The sequence below is a fragment of the Salminus brasiliensis genome, chromosome 9 (genome assembly GCF_030463535.1).
Source record: "Salminus brasiliensis chromosome 9, fSalBra1.hap2, whole genome shotgun sequence".
In the NCBI taxonomy this organism is placed as follows: Eukaryota; Metazoa; Chordata; class Actinopteri; order Characiformes; family Bryconidae; genus Salminus; species Salminus brasiliensis.
Genome location: NC_132886.1, coordinates 40,788,607 through 40,811,586, shown reverse-complemented (window position 1 = coordinate 40,811,586; position 22,980 = coordinate 40,788,607). Strand labels below are relative to the sequence as shown.

Genomic DNA, 22,980 nt, shown 5'->3' with positions numbered 1-22,980 from the left:
CGCAACGTCCCCAAGCGCCAGGGCAGAGGCTGAAAACTACAAATCCCACAAGCGACCGAGGACTCCCGTCCAAGTGCCCCAGTAGATGTTGTGTTGTGTTTTGGTCGGTTTTGGTCGGTTCTGTCAGTCGTTCGTGTTTAAGCCGCTGTGTGTTCCCGCCGCTGACGCTCCCGGCACGTCGACTATTAACCCCAGAGTCCTTGAACCGCTGAGCAGCGGCCCTCGCCTCCTAAAGGCTCCGTATCACACCGCGTTAGTGAGCTCGTTGGCTGTCTGCAGCCGCCCGGAGCCCCATGTCCTCCGACCCGGGCTGGAGCTCCGCGGTCTCGGCCTGGCTCTTCCCCAGCTCCTGGTGGCCGCTCCTGCCTTTCGTCATGCTGTTAGTGGCCGCTGCCTTCGTCGTGGCCTTCGTGTTGCTTCTCTACATGATATCTCCTCTAATAAGCCCCAAACCTCTGAAGCTCAACGGGGCCCACGTCGTGGTAAGACTGCTAAAGCTAACCAGCAGCTGAACTAGCTCATCAGTCTGCAGTCTGATTATTAATTATTAATTATTATTATTATTATTATCATAATCAATTAATATCAACCTTTTATTTGAATGACCACCTTAAATACTCCAGCAGTTACAGGTGCTTTTTTTTTAAGGTGGGATAAAATATAGCCAGCCAATTATATAAGAGTGTAATCACTAATTAATACCATTATATAAGATATTAATGTCTTAAATAGAGTTTATGTGTTAAAATAAGTGAATATAAGTGGTTTAGCAAATACTTTCATTCATTTTCATGTTCACGTTTAATAATTCATCTCCATAGAATCAATCTATTTCTGATTAACTGTAGCTGTCTGTCATAGCTCTTCATATTTAATCATTTTTTTATATGAAAAATGATCCCAGCCACATTAAAACAGCTGTGGATGAGATGTTGGAGATGTGTAGCCCCTCACAGTTAGTAAATACTCTATAAAGGCACTAAATAAGTGAATTAATACATAAACAAAACAGCAAAAATGGACATACGAGGTTTTTGCTGGACTGTGACAAAATATCTAATGCAGTATTTGTGTCTTTAATGTGGAATATATACAAATAAACAAGCATTTTTTTCACACCCTATTAATATATAAGCTGAAAAATATACAGAACACATGAATAACATGTGAACAAATGGATGAATAGCTTTAAATGGAAGTCAGGTGAAATGAAAAGTTTATTAGAGGTCATTTAGAGAATTTATATTGGTCCGTTTATCCATAATTATTAACACAGTGTACTAGAGCTGGGCAATATGATGATATTTGAACGTATCATAATGTACAGTAATAATGCAGTAAGCATATGGAGGATATCAGCTGCAGGTTTCCTTACAGGCTGTGTGATAAGACTGGGTTTATTAGATCATCAATTGGTTCAATTAAAACCAATTAGATTCATTTGATTTTAAGAATCTGACGCTTCTGATATAGTTTTTGATATATTTTTATGTTTTTTAAGTTTATGCGCTTTTCCCCATTTCCTACCTTCCTACCCAGTTCATACTCTCAAATCTTTCATATATATATACACAAATAAATATAATAGAAATAAAATATATATTTTTTCTGTTTATTGTATCAGATTTTTTTGCCCACTTTCTCCCCAATTTGGACCACCAATTACGCAACCCTCAGTTTAGTTCAGCCTGGGTAAAGCACAGCATCTGGAGTAAAGCACACCTAATAGAATTAATATTAAATTTAATATTTAAAAAGTTAAACTGTCTGAGAACTGAAACGCTGCTGTTTTGTGGATATTGTTTAATGGAAATGCTCGATTTCGGCCCCGAGTGGTCCAGCAGACTAGGTGCTGTCAGTATGATCAGAGGATCGCTGGATCGAATCCTGGTCATGCTGCTAGCCGTCGGCAGCCGAGGCCCAGAGAGATCACAGTTGGCCTTGCTCTCTCCCCGTCTTTGCATCTTTGGCGTTGGAGCCGCTTCCACCCAGGCGCGTTGGGAGAGGGGGGGTTAATTGGCGATCTGGGGGGCAAATCGGATAAAAAAAGAAAGGCTCGTTGGATGGATGGATGAATGGACAGCAGATGGACTTTGTCTTGTAACTTGTTGAGAACCTTGAGAACCTGTTGTCTTAATCCTCAAAATGAATAGACAGCTTCAGACAACTGTAGCCTTTTTTAATGAGGCGTGTGTCTCTGTGTGAGGAACCTTTTCCAATGTAAAAAAAAACAAAAAATGCTGAATGAGTGAAGCTGAACAGGTTGAAAGAGAGAAAGAATAATGAGTGAATTGAACAGGTGACCGGTGGCAGCAGTGGCATTGGGAAGAGCATCGCCATCGAGTGCTACAAGCAAGGGGCCTTCATCACTTTGGTGGCGCGTGATGAGGTGAGTACTTGTGGGTCTGATGTTTCGTAGCTAGAACTGCAGATCGTTCCTTTTAGTCTGTCTGGCAAAAAAAAAGGACTTTATTTGTGTGATTTTAAGAAAAATATTGGCACCCCTGCACCTCTATGTACGGACCGTCTCAGGGCTGCAGGTGTGGCGGCTGACCTCCCTGGACGTGGACGGAAGAGACAAATCTAAAGAACCTCAATCACCTTCCTATCAGATTCCAGCTGGCCTGCAGGGGTGCCAATATTTTTTCCAGTATAATCGTAATAATTTTTTTTTCATAATTTTCTCCGCAGAGCAAGCTGGTTCAGGCTAAGAAGGAAGTGGAGAAGTGCGCAGTGAACGATAAACAGGTACGATCACAGCGGGACGCGGAGACACACTGGATGCCTTTCGCTGAGATTACGAGCTTCTGATCATCATTCGATTGATTATTGATTGCTTATTGACTCTCAGGTGGTGCTGTGCATTTCTGTCGACGTGTCCAAAGATTACAGCCAAGTGGAGAGTGTGATAAAGCAGGTATGTCAGAACAAATGCGAGATGTTATATTTCTAATATTTCATGAGGCAGGTGCTGAGGCAGGTGCTGAGGCAGGTGCTGAGGCAGGTGCTGAGGCAGGTGCTGAGGCAGGTGCTGAGGCAGGCGATACAGCAGCAGTACTGTGGAGATACATGTTTTCACGATGCACTGCAAGTGTTAATATTTTGACACCCAGGCAGGAAGCACTAGCAGTGTCCGATTTTAAAAACGAAAAAAAAAAAAAAACTAATAATAATTATTAATATTAATATGAATATTTTCTGCACTCTGTCTACGTAACATAGTGGGACATGCAGTTGGTCAGAGTTCTAGACTATTTTCAGACAAATTCATATAAACCTGCTGTTTTAACCGTCTAAAATCCACTGCTTCTCCAGTCATATGTGTATACTCATTATATTAAAAATAAATACATGTTTAATTTTAATAATAAGTATTTGTATTCTGCTTATTTTGAAAACATTATTACAAATGTCAAAATTCAATAAATAATCATATGTCTAATTATTTAAAAATGTGATCTTCAATAAGTATGTATATATTCAGAATATAAAAAAATAAAAACATGTTAATATTTAATAAATATTTATATATTCAGAATAAAAAAAATTACAATATTTAATAATAAATATTTATATTTAGAATATTAAAAAATATCACACATCAATATTTAATTTGTATTTATATACCCAGTGTATTTAAAAGTAATAATAATAATACAAATAATATCGTATTTATATTTTTTGTTTATTTTAAAACAATTATGCATGTCAGTATTTATTGATAAATATTTATATATTCGGTGTACATAAAAAATGATTACTCATGTCAATATTTAACAAGTATTTATATGTTCAGCATATATAAAAAGAAAATGTAATTACAATAATAAGCACATATTAATCAGACAGTATTGTTAGAGTTTAGACCCTCTCAGATACCCTCACTGAGATTGAGTCCTATTTTGTATTTTGTGTGCTATCTAGAACATTAGGGTTTCAGAGTCTGATTCTTTGTGTGTGTGTGTGTGTGTGTGTGTGTGTGTGTGTGTGTGTGTGTGTGTGTGTGTGTGTGTCCTGCAGGCTCAAGAGAAGCTGGGACCGGTGGACATGCTGGTGAACTGTGCAGGGACGTCCATCTCTGGAAAGTTCGAGGAGGTGGACGTTGAACGCTTCCGGGTCAGTCTGGGATTGTTATTGGTCAGAGCAGTGATGACCTGCGGATCCTGATCAGCAGCTTAGTTTGAGCCTCTTAAAAAACACAACCTCAAGTTCTTGTTTGAGAAGATCTCATCATGACATTCTGAGACAGTATAAAGAACACCTGCCTGATTCACATTATAGAGAAAAAATAAAAACATCGAAAGTGTAGACGCACCTTTTTCTGTTACCGTGGCAACAGAAATATATATTCAACAGGTGTGTATATATATATATATATATATATATATATATATATATATATATATATATATGCCTTTTGTTTTTGCAACCTCATGTTTACCACTTTATGGACTGTGGACAGATTCCGTGTTCATGGACACAGATAATCATAGACACATAATCCAGTCTATTAGAGCCTACTGATCACCTCCACACTGTCTGAGGAGAGAGTGTGATGATTCAGACGTGCAGTTAGCATCATGCTAATTGGTGTCTGTAGGTTTTTGTTACTTGATAGCTACGTTAGCCTCGTAGCTCCAGAGTAAAGCTAAAAGAAACTAACTTACTACACCTGTCTTAGCTGATGGGCAGCGTTTCGCTTTAATCTATAAAAAGTGTGTGTGTGTGCGTGTGTGTGTGTGTGTGTGTGTGTGTGTGTGTCCACCAGAGCCTGATGGAGGTGAATTATCTGGGCAGCGTGTATCCGACGCGGGCCGTCATCACCACGATGAAGGAGCGGAGGATGGGCCGGGTCGTGTTTGTTTCCTCTCAGGCCGGACAGATCGGCCTGTTCGGATACACGGCCTACTCCGCCTCCAAATTTGCCCTGAGGGGGCTGGCTGAGGCTCTGCAGATGGAGGTAGGTTGTATTATTATCATTAATATTGTTATATTCTTATTCATTAGTTATTCATTTTTTTCAAGTTTTGGATTATTTACATAGTAATCCTCGTATTATCATTATTATTATTATCATTATTACATAAAATACTGTGTAAATATAATTACATTATTACAGAATTATTATATATATATATATATATATATATATATATATATATATATATATATATATATATATATATATATATATTATTGCCACATGGTGGCCCTGCAGGTAGTGAGTGTCGCATAGTTTTAGGGGCCTGGAATTTTTGAGTCTGGACTGATGGAACTGACTGGTCATCTGCTTAATTTAACAAACTGTAAAAAAAGAAATAATAATATTATTGTTATAAATTACTTCAAATTTGCCATTTGTAAAAAAAAAAAAAAGATTTTTTAATGTTCGGTTTTACAAGTTATAATAATATTCTCTATTAATCTCTACTAATTTTGTCTTAAATGTGCAGAAAATCATATTTAATGTTTTTGTCCTGTCGAGGAGTTGTTTAATTATTCACACTTTGACCCGCCCGTCATTTAAACAGGTGCTTGTGTTTGCATTCAGTTTGCTCCAGCTCAGAAATGCTTATTTGCATATGAAGCTTCAACGTCGTCTCATTAGCATCAGTAACTGTAATTAATGAAGAGGGTTCCTCCGGGCTCAGTTCGGCTCTCTGCTGTTTGTTTATTAACGTTTGTGTCTCTACTTCTCCACTAGGTGAAGCCTTATAACATCTACGTCACGCTGTCTTACCCTCCCGACACGGACACACCATGCCTGACGGAGGAGAACAAGACTAAGGTGAGCTCATTAGCACCACATAGCATCACAGGTCCAGAGCTAAAGCAGCAAAGGCAGACTTTAGATACCGAATGTTTCTCGCGTCTCTGTCCAGTAATTAGTTTTTTAATTATTTCTTTAAAAAAAAGTACTACTATAGTAGTTTTTAGTGATTTTTGTTATTTGCCCCTAATGTACATGTCCTTAAATATGGCTTTATATAAATTAGATTTATGATAAATAGATTTATGTAAATGAACTGCGTCCCCCTGCATTGTGCCTCATTCTAAAGCTTGTGCTTGAATTCTGTGGCGCTAAAGTGAAAGCTGAACCTATCATATCTGTCATGAGAAAACCTTGTATTTCCAAAACAGCAACTTTCAATGGAAAGAAAAATATTCCAGGTCATTTCGGAGCATTTCTATTGGTCAGTTCATCATGGAGTTGGAGAAAACCCATTTTTCTGTAACAGTGATGATCATATTTGCTATATACATGCTCCTTACTTTCCTTTTTTATTGACTGATTGACCCCTAACGATGCTCTCTGATTGATAATCCAGCCTTTAGAGACCAAGCTGATCTCGGAGACGTCCGGAGTGTATCAGCCTGAGCAAGTGGCCAAAGTCATTGTAAAAGACGCTGTGGTAAGCACCCAGACTGCACACCTGTTGCATCACGGTTTAGCTGGAGTACAGGTCTTCGTACACGCCTTCTGCTGTGGAAGGAGATTAGTCTGTACGCAAGTCCCTGTAGTTGGTGACTAGTGGCTTAAGGGGTTAAACCATGGCAATGATTTGTGGTCTCTTTACAGCAGGGGAACTTCAACAGTTCTGTCGGCCCTGACGGCTACATGCTGTCCGCTCTGACCTGTGGGATGTCTCCCGTCACTTCCATCACTGAGGGACTGCAGCAGGTACCATTACTCATTACGTTTGTGGTCCTGACCACATTATTACAGGACCATACGGTGGCCAAAACATTTGGGGGTAGATTTAACATGGGGACGTGGGGGCATGGTCGTAGTGCGATTATTAGTACTGAGGGCTTATTTCACTGTAGGAAGCCGATGTGGATTCCGTGTCCTTGCCTGTTTGGTCTCATGGGCCAGTCCTGATGCCTGTACACACACACACACACTCACACTCAGCAGATTAAATCTAACCTATATAAAAGGCTTCCTGTATCGAACCTGTAATGATACAGATGTGATGTGCACTTTGTTCTTGGACTGGATATAACCCATATCTAGTGACTCTGTTCGGTCATTATTTTAAGCACACGTTTGATAAGGGGTATAAACACCCCACTTAACTGCTGACTATTAATATGCTGATACTTTACTATACTGCTGACTTTTATTCACTCATTTGTCAAAATAAAGGAATTTTAAATTCAGTGTAACGTTTTTAGAGGGAAATCATCAATAGATTAACTAATAGAAAAGTAGCCATTAGTGGCAGGTCCAGCTACCTTTTGCTATATAGAGGATGTCTGTTTTGTCCACCCTGGCTAAAGGACCCAGCATACACTGACATGTGAACAGCTGTGGTGTGTGTGTGTGTGTGTGTGTGTGTGTGTGTGTGTGTGTGTGTGTGTGTGTGTGTGTGTGTGTGTGTGTGTGTGTGTTATGCTCACTGTATTCTCTCTCTCTATCTGTGTGTGTTTAGATCGTGACCATGGGTCTGTTCCGCACCATTGCGCTCTTCTACCTGGGCAGCTTCGACAGCATTGTCCGCCGCTGCATGATCCAGAGGGAGCAGTCCAAAGCAGCCGATAAACGAGAGTAAAGTCTAGGGAGTTCCCACTCGATTTGCCCCCCTACCCCAAAACAGAAAAACACACACACACACACACACACACACACACACACACACAGTACTGAGATGGGCAGTGACCATCAGAACTGCACGCTAAACAAAACATTTCTTTTTAGGTTTTCGTAATGCATACTGTGGTCACTGTCGTTTTCTGTGTTGTTGACCACCTCAGTACACTTAGAACCAAGAGTTTTTGGTCGTGGAGCCTCATTTTTGGCAACTGACAAATTTTAGCTTCTGAAATGAAGGGGTTTGTGTTCACACACCACCTTAAGATGAGAATTATTTATAGAAAGTGTTTTTTTTATGATTTTGTTTCTTCTTCATGCAAAAGAAAGATGAAGTTAAATAAACAGTGAAGTGAGGTTGGGGGGGGGGGGGGTGCACTCAACCACAGGTGAAACTGAACACGCTACGTTCAGATTACTTGGCTGAAGTGGCAAAAGATCATATGCAGACTGATTAAAACTGATAAAATACTAATGTAGACTGACGCAGACTAATAGACTGATGCAGACTGATGATAAAGACTTATGTAGACTGCAAACTGACGCAGACTGATGATGTAGACTGACGCAGACTGATAATACAGATTAATGCAGACTGCAAACTGATGTAGACTGACGCAGACTAATAGACTGACACAAACTGATGATACAGATTAATACAGACTGCAAACTGACGCAGACTGGTGATGTAGACTGACGCAGACTGATGATCCAGACTAATGCAGACTGCAAACTGACTCAGACTGATGATGTTGACTGATGCAGACTAATAGACTGACGCAAACTGATGATCCAGACTAATGCGGACTGCAAACTGACACAGACTGATGATGTAGACTGATGCAGACTAATAGACTGACGCAAACTGATGATCCAGACTAATGCGGACTGCAAACTGACACAGACTGATGATGTAGACTGATGCAGACTGATAGACTGATGATACAGACTGATGGTGCAGACTACTGGGCTGCAAAATCCAGTCTGAGCAAAAAAAAAAACTGAACCGAGGCCTGTAATGTGAACGTAGCCGTAGATCTTAGATTCTAGATTCAAGCTGCTAAAGGCATGCTAGGTGGTTTTGCTTCCACTGGTTTTAAGACTTGATAAGCGATCACTATGGGTTTTCCTCTTTTCCTGCCTGTAGATTAAGCTCTGGACTAAACTGAAAAAGCCATTTAAAAAAAAAAAAAAAAGCCTTTGTCGAGCTTAGTCTGGGTCTAAAGCGTTAATTTTGTGGATCTCTCAGACAGAGACGTGACCATGTGCCATACGAGTTTAACGTCCTTATCAATCACGTACACAAACAGAGTTTGCCCCACTGTCCCTCGTCCCTCTGTGAGCTTCAGTCCCGGTCAGGTTGATCACCTTTGCTGGCAAAGGTAAATGTTTGACATTCCTGTGCGAGTCGTGACCTCGACTGTCCTGCTTTTTAGTTCTGTTTAGTGCCGCTTTTTCCCCCCGTTCTAGATAAAAGCACTGACGCTCAGCGTTCTCGACTCGTTCGACTCGCGAACAGTTTCTGTGTTCTAGGATAAACAAACGGCCTGGGTCTGCCATTTTTGCCTTATCCTCGATTCTCTGTATGGGGGTCCTGTTTGGAGATGTTTACTGTACGTGTGACTGTGTGCCCGTGCGTGTATGTGTGTTTCGGGTGACCTCAGGGGCTGTTAAGGGTCCACTGAACTGCGTGAGGGCAAGGGCTCGCTGGTTCGAGTTGATTTGCCTCTTTGCCAGCAGAGGGCGCTGGAGGAACAGGAGCTTTTTAGCCAGGACTGAGCAGAGCGGGTTTGTACTCAAAGGTCTGAACTGTTAGCGTGAGCGTGAAGGTATTCAGTGTGCACGTTAGCGCCCGCGCTAGCACTCAAATTCTACTTCACAGCCCCCCGAACTTACTCCTTATGTAGTCCATCTGTTTAAAGCTTGCTTCTTTAGTTTTACTCTGGAGCTCCAAGACTAACGCCTCTCCCGGTGTCTCCTAGGGGAAGTTAGCCATTGCTAAGCTTAGACCTCAACAGTTAGGCCTAGATATTGGCTTGTTGTGTGTTACAGGGTTTTCGCTGATTCTTAAAATCATAATAAATTCAAAGTATGGAGCTTGACCTTATAACCCTTATAGATTTTAATTAGTTCTTAGCATTGGCATTAGACATTAGCATCATAGTTCCAGTCTAACCAAATATGAAGAAAACAGTTCCAGTCAAATGAGATTTATTCGACTCAGAAATATAAGGTTCTTTTATATAATTTATTGTTATTATTATTATTATTATGGCAAAGTAGGCCCTGTCTAAGGCACTGTCACTACGATCAGAGGATCATACATTCAGCCTTATTAGCTAGCAAACTAACAGCCATCCCCAATGTCGATGACACTTTTACGTATTAGGTGCACGTATTTGTTACCATTTCCGCTCTAGATTACGACATTGTTGGCGAGGTTTACATATGGTGTACGTGATTTTTTGTTTTATACGAATAGTGTAAAGGCCTCTCTTAGGTGAGAGCTTAGGCTTTTTTAATTAGCAGAAAGAGAGAGCGTAAATGCGGAAATTCGCAAAACACGGAAGTGGCCATTGTTACGCGACTAACTGCTAGCTATGAAATTAGTGGCAGGGTCTCTTTTAGCTTAGTTACCTTAGCAGTCATGTTTTGCACATAATATTAAGCTGTGCATTGTGGAAGAAAGTGTGACCATAAGCATCATCTAATCAGTTAAGAGAGCTAAGCTAAGAGAGCTAAGCTAAGAGAGCTAAGCTAAGAGAGCTAAGCTAAGAGAGCTAAGCTAAGAGAGCGAGGCTAAGAGAGCACCTGCCACCAATTTCGTAGTTAAATGTGGTGAAAGACGCTAAAAAGCTTAAAATACTGATGAGAACGACATAGAAAACAATACAATTATAACAATAGCCGAGTTTCGGTCAGTAATATTGTTTATTTGTTTGTTTTCTACCACATTTTCATTAGCATTTTTAGCCTTTTAGCCTCTTTCACCGCTAACAGCAGCCATTCCTTTCATATAGGCCACATCCGAGCATTGCGAATTTCTTAATTTTCGCTCTAGACGAGCAAGATTACAACATGGTATGATTTCAGAAGAAGTTTGAAGGCCTCTCTAAGGCGAGAGCTTGCATATTTGAAATTTAGTCCAAGCGATTGGCAAAAAGAAAGATCGGAAATTCGCAATTCACAGAAGTGTCCGATATCGGGGATTGCCGCTGTTAAACCTGACTAACTGCAAGTTTACCTAATCTTCAGAATGAAAGTTCAGAATGAAAAGTTGTTGTTTTTCGTTTGTTTTTACTGGAACTGTGATGCTAATGCAGCTAACCTGGACGGCGTTTAGATAATAGGAGCTTTTCTACACGTGTTAGCATCACGCAAACTGCGTCACGCTACAGCCTATGTGGGGTTTTCACACAGTTATACTGGCGGATGTGGTTTCTGACCCACCGCTATCTATAAAAATGGCACATACTGCTTAGCTGCGGTAGAAACTACAGCGGCTGTGTTAGCCTGATAGCTCTGGTGCTAAGCTGAAGAAGCTGAAAGGTCTGACCTGAAGTTCTACATTTGGGGTAAAGAGGGGGCTGTAAATTTGACTGTTCATCTACGGATTGGTCTCTTTAGCTGTTGTAGCTTTAAGCTGCCTTTGCTCCGCTTCTTTATGACCTGGAGTCGATGGGGTCGGTTAATGTGACGTTTTTTAGGACAAGGCCTTCCAGATAAATCCCCCGTTCTGTGCTAAACGCTTCATAAATGCTAAATGTAGATAATCTGAACTCCTTCTTGTCTTCCTTTGCCGTCATCAACTGTTGAAGGAATGTGGTGGGATTCTGTTCACCGCGTTAAGCTGCTCCGTTTAGCCTGGGTCGTGGCTAGTTGACCGCAGCGGTCACGCGCTAGCTACAGTCGCGAAAGGCCCATTTTTAAGCCTTAAGAGATCAGTTAAAGCAGTAGTTTAACGAAACGTTTCATTGTCACAATGTCCGCTTTACCGTAGACTTCCAGCTAAGTGATGTTTGTTTGGTCTCATTGGTTAGCGCTGAAGCTAATGTAGCCAACAAGTAATGGAGGCTCAGCTGAAATCAGTAGCTTTAGCCTAAATTTTTAAAAATGAGCGTCAGAAACAACTTAAGTAAATCTGTGGGAAAAAAAATGTCAACAAATCTATGCAGTTTGAGGTGATGGAGCAGTTAGCAGTGTGCTAGCGACATGAGATTCTATGACTTATTAGCTGTATTAGCATTGTAGCTCAAGTTTCAAAATGAAGACGTGAATTTTCAACATCGAACGCGTTAGCTGAACGACTACGTTAGGATACGGACTGTGTAATTGAGTAAATTTGATTATTTTTTTAATGAAACTGTTGCTTTAACATAGAGCTTTATTGTAGAGCTTAAAAATAAAGGTGCAACAAATGGTTCTTTGAGGGATACCATAGAAGAACCACTTTTGGTTCCTTAAGGAACCGTGTTTGTCATAGAGATTGTGTTAGGAACCTTTAAAAGACCCAATAGAACTTCTCTTGATTCTTTAAGGTTCTTTATCAGTTCAAGAATCACATCTTAATTACAGGAAATTACAGAAATGGTTCCTGAATAGAGAAGAACCTTTTGTAGCACTTCTATTTTTATTTATTTATTTTATTTTTTTTAGAGCGATAGGAACGGAGCCCACAGTTCACACTTCACCCGACGTTTTTTCGTGACTTTCTAAATGGAGACGATGTTGTTTTTGGGTTCGCTTCACTTCTAGATTTTTGTTGGTTGATGAAATTTTAAGGTCTTACATGGAACCAAAGTATGAAGGTGAGAATGCATGAGTCTCCGTGACGACGTTCTCATTGGACTTTTGGCCCGAGGCTCGCCGTCCGGCACAAGCCGCTCCGGTTCAGGCGCTGGCTCGTGCGGGGCTGAAGATTTAACAGCACTTGCTCATTCCGACGCACCCTAATCAGTCCGGTACGTAGCTAACAGACAAGCAATGATCTTCTTTCTTTACGATCTTTTAAAGCTATGCAAAATCAAGCCTGTGCTCATGGTGTGTTCGACAGATTGGATCGCGCTCATGCTCTAGTTTACCCTTTTGTTGTTGTTTGATGTTAAGAGATATTTAAGGTAAATTTCATCTCGTTTAAAATATATAAGAATAAGACCAGCCTTGGACACATTCCGCTACCGTTTTTCCCTCTAAGCTTTCTTTCGTCGTTCTTCGTTTCTGGTTGCCAAACTTGTCGGATTTTCACCTTGTGTGCCATTGAAGTTAAAAAAAAAAAGGAGGATGTTGTTGCTTTGTCTTATTTTCTTATATGATTAAAATAAAAAAAGAATCTTCAAAAATTGACTACCCTGAAAGCGTCTGTTTCAGTTATGAATTATTTCATTTAACTTGACTCCGCAAAAACTTTTACGGACCCCTGATCGATCTAGTCTACCTTGAACTCATGAACCAATCTGCTAGTAGCATTTGACCTCTAAAGCTTTGAAGGGCTTAAATGGACCAAGCTTGATAAAGAAGGGGTTCAGTCTCTGATTGGCAGCTGAAAATATTAGTAGTGGCAGCTGCCAATCTGCAACTGGCAGCTTCCAGTTAGCCAGTGGATACTGCCTGCATTAGTTGCCATGTCCAGCAGCTAATCAAAGATTTAAACTCTACATCAAGAATCTCCACTCAATCAGTGGTTTAGTGGCTGCTGCCACGCGGCTAATTCCAGCTGCCACCCCCTCCTGCTAGCCTGTTAGTGGCTTTTTCCAGCTCAGCAGGCCTGGCTGCTCAAGCACTCGGGCCGGGACACCAGGTCTCACAGTGGCTTTCGCCAGTCAGTTAGTGGCTGTTGCCATGGAGCTGCCACAAGCTGACTATCTGTTACAGTTGTGGTTTAAATCTCTTGCATATCTTTGTGGTTGCTGCCAGTTTGTTGGTGGCTGCTGACATTCAGCCAGTGTCGGCCAGTCTGTTGGTGGCTGCTGACATTCATCCAGTCGTGACTGCCAGTCTGTTGGTGGCTGCTGTCAGTTTGTTGATGGTTGCTGATATTCAGCCAGTGGCTGCGAGTCTGTTAGTCGCTGTTTGCAGTCAGCCAGAGGCTGCTGGCTAACTATAAGTGGCTTTGCCAGTCAGCCAGTAGCAGCTGCCCATCTGTTAGTGCCTGCTGCCAGCCTGCCAGTCATATATTGTTAAAGTAAACAGTCTCTGATCGGCCCCTGAGATTAGGAATAGTAGCGGCTGCTCACCTGTTAGTGCCTGCTGTCCGTCTGTTTGTGGCTACTGCCAGCCTGCTAGTGGCAGCTGCCAGTGTGCCAGTTGTGTACTGTTGAAGTGAATAAATGTCATAAATACAGTAAGAATAAATAAATAGATTCATTAAAAATATCTGATATCTTGTGAGCTGGTAAAAGTTTGGGGTTCTCGAGGCTCATCGTCAACGCAAAGATTTATTTAAGTCTAGTAACAATTATGCAAATGAGATGTTTTATCAAACTGTTGCTTAAAAATTGATCACTCCCATATCAGCGAGGCATGAAGAGGGATCATCCACATCCTCACCGACTGAAAAAGTCCATGTAAGGAAAAAGATGAGAGATCGGACGCCTCTGGCCTTGACTTGTACGTCCAAGAGAGCTGGAGTGAAGCTGGACGAAAAACAAGCAAGCTGGGCTCCCCCGATGTCCACTTCACTGAGAAGCGTTGCAGTGCACAGGCCTCCTGCCTGCCCACCAGTGAAGGAAATGCAAGGAGACTGAACTAGCGCCCTCGACCAGATTTCTGAGGCCTTGGCTGGCCACCAGGGGTCTCACATCAAAAGCCTGCTGCTCATATGCATGATTCAGTCCAATTCCGAGCATGAGCACTGCAATTATTCATGAGGCCCGAGCTGGTTTACCTAATATTCAGAGCGGGGGGTGACAGCAAGGGGCTGAAACAGATCAAAGGCCGCACACTGTTCAAAGGAGCCATGCTAATGTCCCAGCCAATTCCCGGCCAACACAATTCCGCTCTGCTCCAACTTCACGCTCATTTACGCTCCTGTTTCTCCGGGCTGTTTGCGCGTCCGTGGAGCCGGTACTGACATTTTTAATAAAATTAAAGCTCAGCAGGCCTGGCTGGTTATCAAGCGCTCGGGCCGGGACACCAGGTCTCACAGCCAAGCCCTGCTGCTAATGTAGACACAACAATTACCCCAAACAAACTGGGATCTACTGTCTACGTGCTTCATTTCCCACCTGTATTCCAGCAAACCCCGCCCTCCTGGCCCCAAAATGACCATCGCCGACCCGTCTTCTCGCGGTGAAAGGCTAGAAGTGTCTGTGCCCCGATTGCCTCAATAGGCTCTTCTCTCCTGTGCTGGGATTGGCTAGAAGATTGTTGCAAGCTCTGACAAACTCCAACCAATCATAGACACCTAACCAAGCACCTAACCAATCCAGATGCAGGAACAGCGATACAACAAGGGAGGCGGGGACAATACTAACCAGCCATAGCACAAGATGTGGGGACGGTACTAGCCAATCATATTAGCCAGTCCTGGTACAGAAACAGTGACCAGTTAACCAATCAGTTGCAGATTGCATGAAATAGTAACCAGTCGCATTTTCCAATCCTGCTGCACGAACAGGGACATTTAACCAATCACAGCGCAGGAGGTTCGAACGGGACTAGCCAAACGAAGACCAATCATAATACAAAGAGGCGGAGTCTATATTAGCCGATCAAAGGACAGAAAGATGGGCACTATTAGCCAATTCTGTTGCAAGAGTACCAGTCATAAGAAAGGGAGGGCGGAGACTATATTTGCCAGAGACTGAATTAGCCAATCAAATTAGCTAATCTTGCTGCAGGAAGAGGGTCACGTTCAATCATGTTCCAGAGGGGCGGAGACTATACTAACCATTCATAATGCATTCATAATATTTATCATTCTGCAGGAGGAGGAGCTCTGTTAGCCAAAATTTGCAGGAATACCTGTCATAACATGAGGGGGCGGAGACTATGCTAGCCAATCATATTAGCCAGTTTAGCTGCAAAATAGTGACAGTTGACCAATCATAACAGAGGGGGGGCGGAGACTATACTTATCTATCATTCTGCAGGAGGAGGAGCTCTATTAGCCAAAACTTGCAGGAATACCAGTCATAACATGAGGGGGCGGAGACTATACTAGCCAATCATATTAACCAGTTTAGCTGCAAAATAGTGACAGTAGACCAATCATAACAGAGGGGGCGGAGACTATACTTATCTATCATTCTGCAGGAGGAGGAGCTCTATTAGCCAAAACTTGCAGGAATACCAGTCATAACATGAGGGGGCGGAGACTATACTAGCCAATCATATTAACCAGTTTAGCTGCAAAATAGTGACAGTAGACCAATCATAACAGAGGGGGCGGAGACTATACTTATCTATCATTCTGCAGGAGGAGGAGCTCTATTAGCCAAAACTTGCAGGAATACCAGTCATAACATGAGGGGGCGGAGACTATACTTATCTATCATTCTGCAGGAGGTGGAGCTCTATTAGCCAAAACTGTTGCCGGAATCATAACACAGGGGGCGGAGACTGTACTAGCCAATTATTCTGCAGGGGTAGCGGCGCTTCTACCCAATCTTGTTGCAGGAACACCGATCATAACACAGGGGGGCGGGGACAGTGCGAGTCGAGGAGAGGCTCTGCTGACCGATCCCAGCGCAGGAGGCGGGGCTTGTCGGAATAGGGGCGGGGTTAAAAGCTGCTCGTATCACAGCAGGAATGGCTTGAATGGATAAAAACAGCAACAGGGTGATTTGAATGGGTGACGTAGCGCGGAGGAAATGCCTGAGTGATGTGTAAGAGGAGGAGGAGGAGGAGGAGGAGGAGCAGCAGCAGCAGATCCTGCAGGACTTGACTCGCAGTAGCTTTTAGCTGCTGCTGCACACACACACACACACACACACACAGTCTCACACACTCTCTCATACACACTCAACTTAGCCAGACTTATGGGGGACATCTGAGCCCCCCAGACGCTGCCACGCGCGCGCTCAGGCAGGACCACAGCGGAGGGTTAGTTACTGCTGTTTTTCACGCGCGTTTCTGCTGCTCTTCCTGCTCTCCTCGCCCTGCCTCCCAGGATTGGACTCTGCTCTGCTCACGCGCTGCAGGATCGTGGGAAAACTCGACGGGGTCTGCATGAGGGGGGCGGTTTTAGCTGGACTGACATATTAAGGTGGGTGCTTTTTTTTTTTTTTTTCTTGCTCGTGCAACTGCTGGGAATGTTGTAGTTGGGCGTTTTGGCGCGTGGGGTTGCTTCATATACCCTCCTTCTCCACCACCAACACCAACACCGCCACCAACACCAGCCTACTAGCACTGCAACTGAGTTGGGGGATTTTTTTGTATTGCATTGCATTTTGCATTGCAACTGAGTTGTATTTGGGCGTATTTGCGCGTGGGTTGGGTTTACACACCTTCCAGCACCACCACCACCACCACCGCCAAGCCCAGCACCACCTTAACAGCACTGCAGCTGAGTTGCACAGCATTGAGTTGCATTTTGCAGTGCAACCGAGTTTGTATTTTTATATTTTCTCGCATTGCAGGCTGCGCGCGTGCACCAAGTTGCTAAACGTGCTCGCAACCCGTTTTACCCCTTCGCGCGCGAAATGCAATGATTTGCAACCTTGCAACATTTTAAGACATTTGCTGGACATTGCATTGCATCTAAAGGGGAGTTCGTTATTATTATTATTATTATTATTATTATATAGTAATAATTATTATTATTAGTGGGTGTGTTTTCTGTTGTCTCGTGCGCATTATATTGGGACAGCACCGACAGACATGGCCAGCAAAAACGACATGGTGTACGACAGCCGCGGCATAGTGGAGAACTATCTGCACCACAAGCTGGCCAAGAGCGGTCACGCGTGGGAGCTCCACGAGCAAGAGGAGGAGGAAGAGGAGGAAGATAAAGAAGAGGTGGCGGAGAAGAGGGTGCACCCAGCTCCACCGGCCGTGCACGGAGCTCTGCGGGAGGCTGGAGACGAGCTCGAGCGGTTGTACCGCTCAGATCTGACCGACATGACCGGGCGGCTCGAGCTGGAGCCCGCAGCCGCGCGCCGGAGCTTCGCGGCGGTGGCGGACGAGCTGTTCCGGGACGGGGTGAACTGGGGGCGGATCGTGGCTTTCCTGGAGTTCGGCGCGGCGGTGTGCGTGGAGCGGAGGAGGACCACCGCCGAGGGCATCGCCGGGGACGTGGCTCGCTGGATGACCGAGTACCTGAACGGCCCGGTGCTGAGGGGGTGGATACGGGACAACGGCGGATGGGTGAGTAACGGTTCCGTTCACGTAGGCACGTAGGAACATATCTAGAACTTTCCAGCAGGTTCTACTGGAGCTCCGGGTATATATGCACACACACACACACACATACATACACACACACACAACTGCCACGCCCCCCTCGAGTATGACGTCGCTCCCCTCTCCGCCTCTGATTGGGCTCAGACGCTGCTTGTCGAGCTTTCGCCGACCAATGAGCGGCCGCGCTTGCTGGCACACCCCTGCCACGCCCCCACCAGCAAGACTGCAAGAACTGAGGTGTGGTTCTCTCACTGTTCTAGATCATGCAGCTGATGTAGATGTTCCTGTTGGATCAGCATTACAGAGCAGTAGAACATTAGTGGAGGGTTCCAGAAGCTGTCGAAGCTGTAGATGTTCTAGCACAGTTCAGCCCAGAACCCACCCCCACCTCCCAAACACCAAAACACCAATGTTTGAGTCATTGGTTCCTCACAATGGTTCTTCAGCATGCTCTTGGAGAAGTTCTCCTGGTTCTTCAGTGGTCAGGGAGGTTCTCCTTTGGAATGTTGGCCCATCTCAGTATCTCAGTAGGTCGTCCTCAGGCTCTTAAACTTGTTGGTTCCTCTCGGTGGTTCTGCTTCATGCTCTTGGGGAGGTTCTTTTTTGAGCCGTGGGTTCTCTCAAGTTCTTTTGAATCTAGGTTCTCCTCAGTGGTTCAAGGGTCTCACTCGTTCAAGGGTCTTGGGCCGCACTGGTAGTTCTGATTTATTTAGACCAGCATCTTTCTTGGTTCTAGTCAGGGGTTCTTCCTCATGTTCTTAGAGATGATGTTCTTCCTAGATCCTAGAGAAGTGCTAGGGTGCTAGCTAAAGCTGAGGTGCACCCAGATACCCAGAAAAACTGGAGCTGGGAACACTGGGAACCCATAGCTTCTGCACTAAATGTCCGCGGCCGATCCGCCTTATTCTTATTCGCAGGTGGGGGCGCTGCCTTCCTCCCCCACCCGCCCACACCCTTACACCCCCACCCCTACACCCCCACTCCGCATTATTAGCTGTGGTTCTCATCTGAGTGACACGGTGCTGGTTGTTTTGCCAGCAGAGGTGAGCTGTGAAGGGCTGTTGTAGCTGCTGTGTGTGTGTGTGTGTGTGTGTGTGTGTGTGTGTGTGTGTGTTAGCAGATGGGATCATTATCCTGGTTAGGCTTTGGGATCGATGGAGCTGGAGTGCACCGGAAACAGAGGGGACTCGCGTCGGGGCACATGTCACTTTAATTTGAACGGCCCCTCAGGGCACTGCCTCACGACAACACTGCGCTGAGTTTAGGCCAGGTTGACAAGCTCGCTATCAGACAGGGGTGGGGTGGGGTGGGGTGGTGTGAGGTTGGGAGGGGTGGAGTGGAGGATGGAGCCTCTGGTTAACTTGGGGGGGGAAGAAACCGTACAAATTGCCTACACACCAGGACAAACACTGCAGCTCCACCCTGTCCTCCACCCAGTTATTTTGCTGCATTATCGGGCTCGTTATGCCGCACTGCACACGCACTGCAGTGCTTATTTAGGGTCTCAAAACCAACCCCCAGATGACCGTCGAATATTAATGATTGATGCTTTTCTCCGTAAAATCCACAGTGTGTGAAGTATTTGAGGTATATTTGTTATTCCAGTTGAAAATATGTCCACTAGGGGGCAGTGATGTAGTACTAGTTTGTAGTGGTGAGGGCGCGAATGAACTGAAATGCGCCGACAGCTGATTAAACGTTTGATGCTGACCTCATTCATGAAGTTGTGTGGACTTTTAGAACTTTAAAGAAATGCAGTGAACGTTTGCGGACAAAGCTAGCGTGATGAGGTCTTATTAGGCTTGTAGCTTCCTGATGGTGGTGATGATGGTGGTGGTGATGGTGGTGGTGATGGTGGTACATTAGCATTGTAGCTTCAGTGGAAACATGTCTTGACTGAATGTGTAAATTTGGGTGAAGGTTAGGAATGAGTCTTCCTCTTTTTTTCTCTCAGTTGTTTTTCCTCATGTTCTAAAGGAGGTTCTACTTTTTAGTCCTGGTTCCCCCCTGGTGTTTTTCATGCTCTTAAGGTTATGATTTCTTATTTTGAGTCTTGGTTCTGCTCAGTGGGGTCGTGGTTCCTTTTAGTGGAGTGTTGGTTCATCTCAGTGGGGTCTTTGGATCTTGTTTCTCAGTGGGGTCTTGGTTCCTCTCAGTGGGGTCTTTGGATCTTTATTCTCCTCAGTGGGTTCTTGGTTCCTCTCAGTGGGGTCTTGGTTCCTCTCAGTGGGTTCTTGGTTCCTCTCAGTGGGGTCTTTGGATCTTTATTCTCCTCAGTGGGTTCTTGGTTCCTCTCAGTGGGTTCTTGGTTCCTCTCAGTGGGGTATTTTGATCTTGGTTCCTCTCAGTGGGGTCTTGGTTCCTCTCAGTGGGGTCTTTGGATCTTGGTTCCTCTCAGTGGGGTCTTGGTTCCTCTCAGTGGGGTCTTGGGATCTTGGTTCCTCTCAGTGGGGTCTTGGTTCCTCTCAGTGGGGTCTTGGGATCTTGGTTCCTCTCATTGGGGTCTTGGTTCCTCTCAGTGGGGTCTTTGGATCTTGGTTCCTCTCAGTGGGGTCTTGGTTCTTGGTCTTGGTCTTGTTTTTGGTCTTGGTCTTGGTTTCTCTCTTGGTTTCTCTCAGTGGGGTCTTTGGATCTTGGTTATTCTCGGTGGGGTCTTGGTTCCTCTCAGTGGGGTCTTTGAACCTTGGTTCCTCTCAGTGGGGTCTTGGTTCCTCTCAGTGGGGTCTTGGTTCCTCTCAGTGGGGTCTTGGGATCTTGGTTCCTCTCAGTGGGGTCTTTAAATCTTGGTTCCTCTCAGTGGGGTCTTTGGATCTTGGTTCCTCTCAGTGGGGTCTTGGTTCCTCCCAGTGGGGTCTTTGAATCTTGGTTCCTCTCAGTGGGGTCTTGGGATCTTGGTTCCTCTCAGTGGGGTCTTGGTTCCTCTCAGTGGGGTCTTGGTTCCTCTCAGTGGGGTCTTTTGATCTTGGTTCCTCTCAGTGGGGTCTTGGTTCCTCTCAGTGGGGTCTTTGTATCTTGGTTCTTCTCAGGTGTTATTTTTCATGCTCTTATGGAGTTTCTCTTTTGAAGTCTTGGTTCTAATAAGTGGACTCTCGGTTCCTCTCTAAAGACATTTGCTGATAAATTGTAGTCCAGGCTAGAGAAACGAACACCATCTGCCCTGCTGATGATCAGCTTCTCCGTGTCTCTCTCCCCGTACCCATCCCTCACTCCCACGGTTAAAAATAGGAGTTCATTTGTGCGTAATTAGCGCGAAGCCGAATAAGAGGCGAACACGCTCGCGTATTCTTCAGTCCAGAGGCTGTTCATCAATATTGCATGGGGCCGCATTTCATCTTAAAGGAAAGAAGCGTTTAACATTCCCCTCGAGTGCCGGCCCCCCGAAGATCCCGGCTTCTGCCCCATATCAAAGCCCGGCTGGCCTGAAGGTGAAGCGGGAGCAGCCGTGGATTTATCCAATCCTTTTTTTTCCTTTTTTCTCCTCATGGCTTTGAACCAGGCCTCCTTTTGTTCCTGGCAAAACCCTTAGCTGTCAAGAGGTGTGACCACCACGCTGGTCTGAAGGACGTTTCAGTGTGGGTAGATGTCAGAGGGCTTTTTTGAAGTTGACCTTTATTGAATGAAGGAAGGTGCTTGGAGAATAGGGATGTGCCGAGCTGCTAATGTGTCCGTATAGGGTTTCCAGATATCGATGTGTGTGTTGGCGTTCCTCACGTCGCTTCGGGAAGGCCGCCTGCACTGTGTAGGCGTTGGGGAAATGAAAATACTATGATGTGGTGGTACCCTTGCGGCAAGCTTGGGATTCATGCTGTGTTTGAGCTTCTGCTGGAGCTGGACCTGGAGCTCCTGCCGCCCTGCTCACACTCCGAACTCCTTTGGATCTTGGTTCCTCTCAGTGGGGTCTTGGTTCTTCTCAGTGGAGTCTTAGAATCTTGGTTCCTCTCAGTGGAGTCTCGGTTCCTCTCAGTTGGGTCTTTGGATCTTGGTTCCTCTCAGGGGAGTCTTTGGATCTTGGTTCCTCTCATTGGGGTCTTTGGATCTTGGTTCCTCTCAGTGGGGTCTTGGTTCCTCTCAGTGGGGTCTTGGTTCCTCTCAATGGGGTCTTTGGATCTTGGTTCCTCTCAGTGGGGTCTTTGAATATTGGTTCCTTTTAGTGGGGTCTTTGGATCTTGGTTCCTCTCAGTGGGTTCTTGGTTCCTCTTAGTGAAGTCTTGGGTTTTCTCAGTGGGGTCTTTGGATCTTGGTTCCTCCCAGTGGGGTCAACTGAGAGGAACCAAGCCACCAGATGGAAGCTGTACGTTAGCTTTCATCTAGTGGCTGAACAAGGAACTGCAGTGTCCTGTCGAGACGCCTTGGGCGGACCTGCTAATAAGATCCGATCGGCTCTCAGGATTGGTTAATTAGAGATATTATGCGATCTGGTCGCATATTTCAGCTGAAAATTGGTCGATGGCGATTGATTGATTGTTTGTTTGAGTGAGTTAGGAATTGTTCTTCATTCTCTAAGGAGTGGAAAAGTGCTGACAGACCACTGTTTTGTGAAAACTTGACCCAAAAGTGACCATCATTTGAACTGCCAACATTCCACAGGCTATCACTGTCTGCTTGGTGTTTCTGCAGTATCTGATATACGTGATGTGTCTGCAGGCCTGTCTCTTCAGACAACAAGAGCATGCCACTGAGAAGCTCCAGGTGTAGAGATTGCAGCGGTTAATATTCATTTACAGTAGAAACGTTCGTTCACAAAAGAGTCTGAAAGGGGAAATCCAGCGTTTGGGGCAAGGTTTCAGATCTGATTTTGTCTTTGGGCCAGAATTTGAGCTCTCCTCGGCTGCCGTTATCAACTATACGCTCGTATTTGCTCAAATCTGACCCTGAAGGTGTTTTTGTGTGCATAATAATAATCTTTATCAGAATGTATTTATTACTTTCAGTTATTATTTCAGACCTGAAAACCCTGAGATCTCCACAGAGTGACCGCTGCTTCCATTCTTCATCTGCAATGTCCAGTAAAGGCAGCAGTGTCTGCATGTTCATATGTACGGTCA

At 44.6% G+C, this 22,980-nt stretch overlaps 2 protein-coding genes across 6 annotated transcripts in view; both read left to right on the top strand.

The window, feature by feature from the left end:
* Positions 1–64: 64 nt before the first annotated feature.
* On the top strand, positions 65–12,933 carry kdsr (3-ketodihydrosphingosine reductase). The gene is made up of 10 exons (XM_072688458.1): positions 65–482; positions 2,300–2,389; positions 2,692–2,748; positions 2,852–2,917; positions 4,021–4,116; positions 4,769–4,960; positions 5,705–5,788; positions 6,330–6,413; positions 6,581–6,682; positions 7,437–12,933. Exons 1-10 carry the CDS (start codon positions 294–296, stop codon positions 7,554–7,556), a joined length of 1,080 nt encoding a protein of 359 aa, XP_072544559.1. The 5' UTR covers positions 65–293; the 3' UTR covers positions 7,557–12,933.
* Positions 12,934–16,510: 3,577 nt separating this feature from the next.
* The window catches only part of bcl2b (BCL2 apoptosis regulator b), a 54,504-nt gene continuing 48,034 nt past the window's right edge, over positions 16,511–22,980 (top strand). For 4 of the 5 annotated variants that reach the window (XR_011980165.1, XM_072688474.1, XM_072688475.1 and 1 more), the window contains exon 1: positions 16,511–17,899. Coding sequence is in view for 4 of the 5 variants with exons in the window: in XM_072688474.1 (XP_072544575.1) it covers positions 17,414–17,899 (486 nt within the window). In the remaining variant the exon portion in view is untranslated. The remainder of the gene's footprint in view (positions 17,900–22,980) is intronic. The other variant, XM_072688473.1, reaches the window with a different exon arrangement.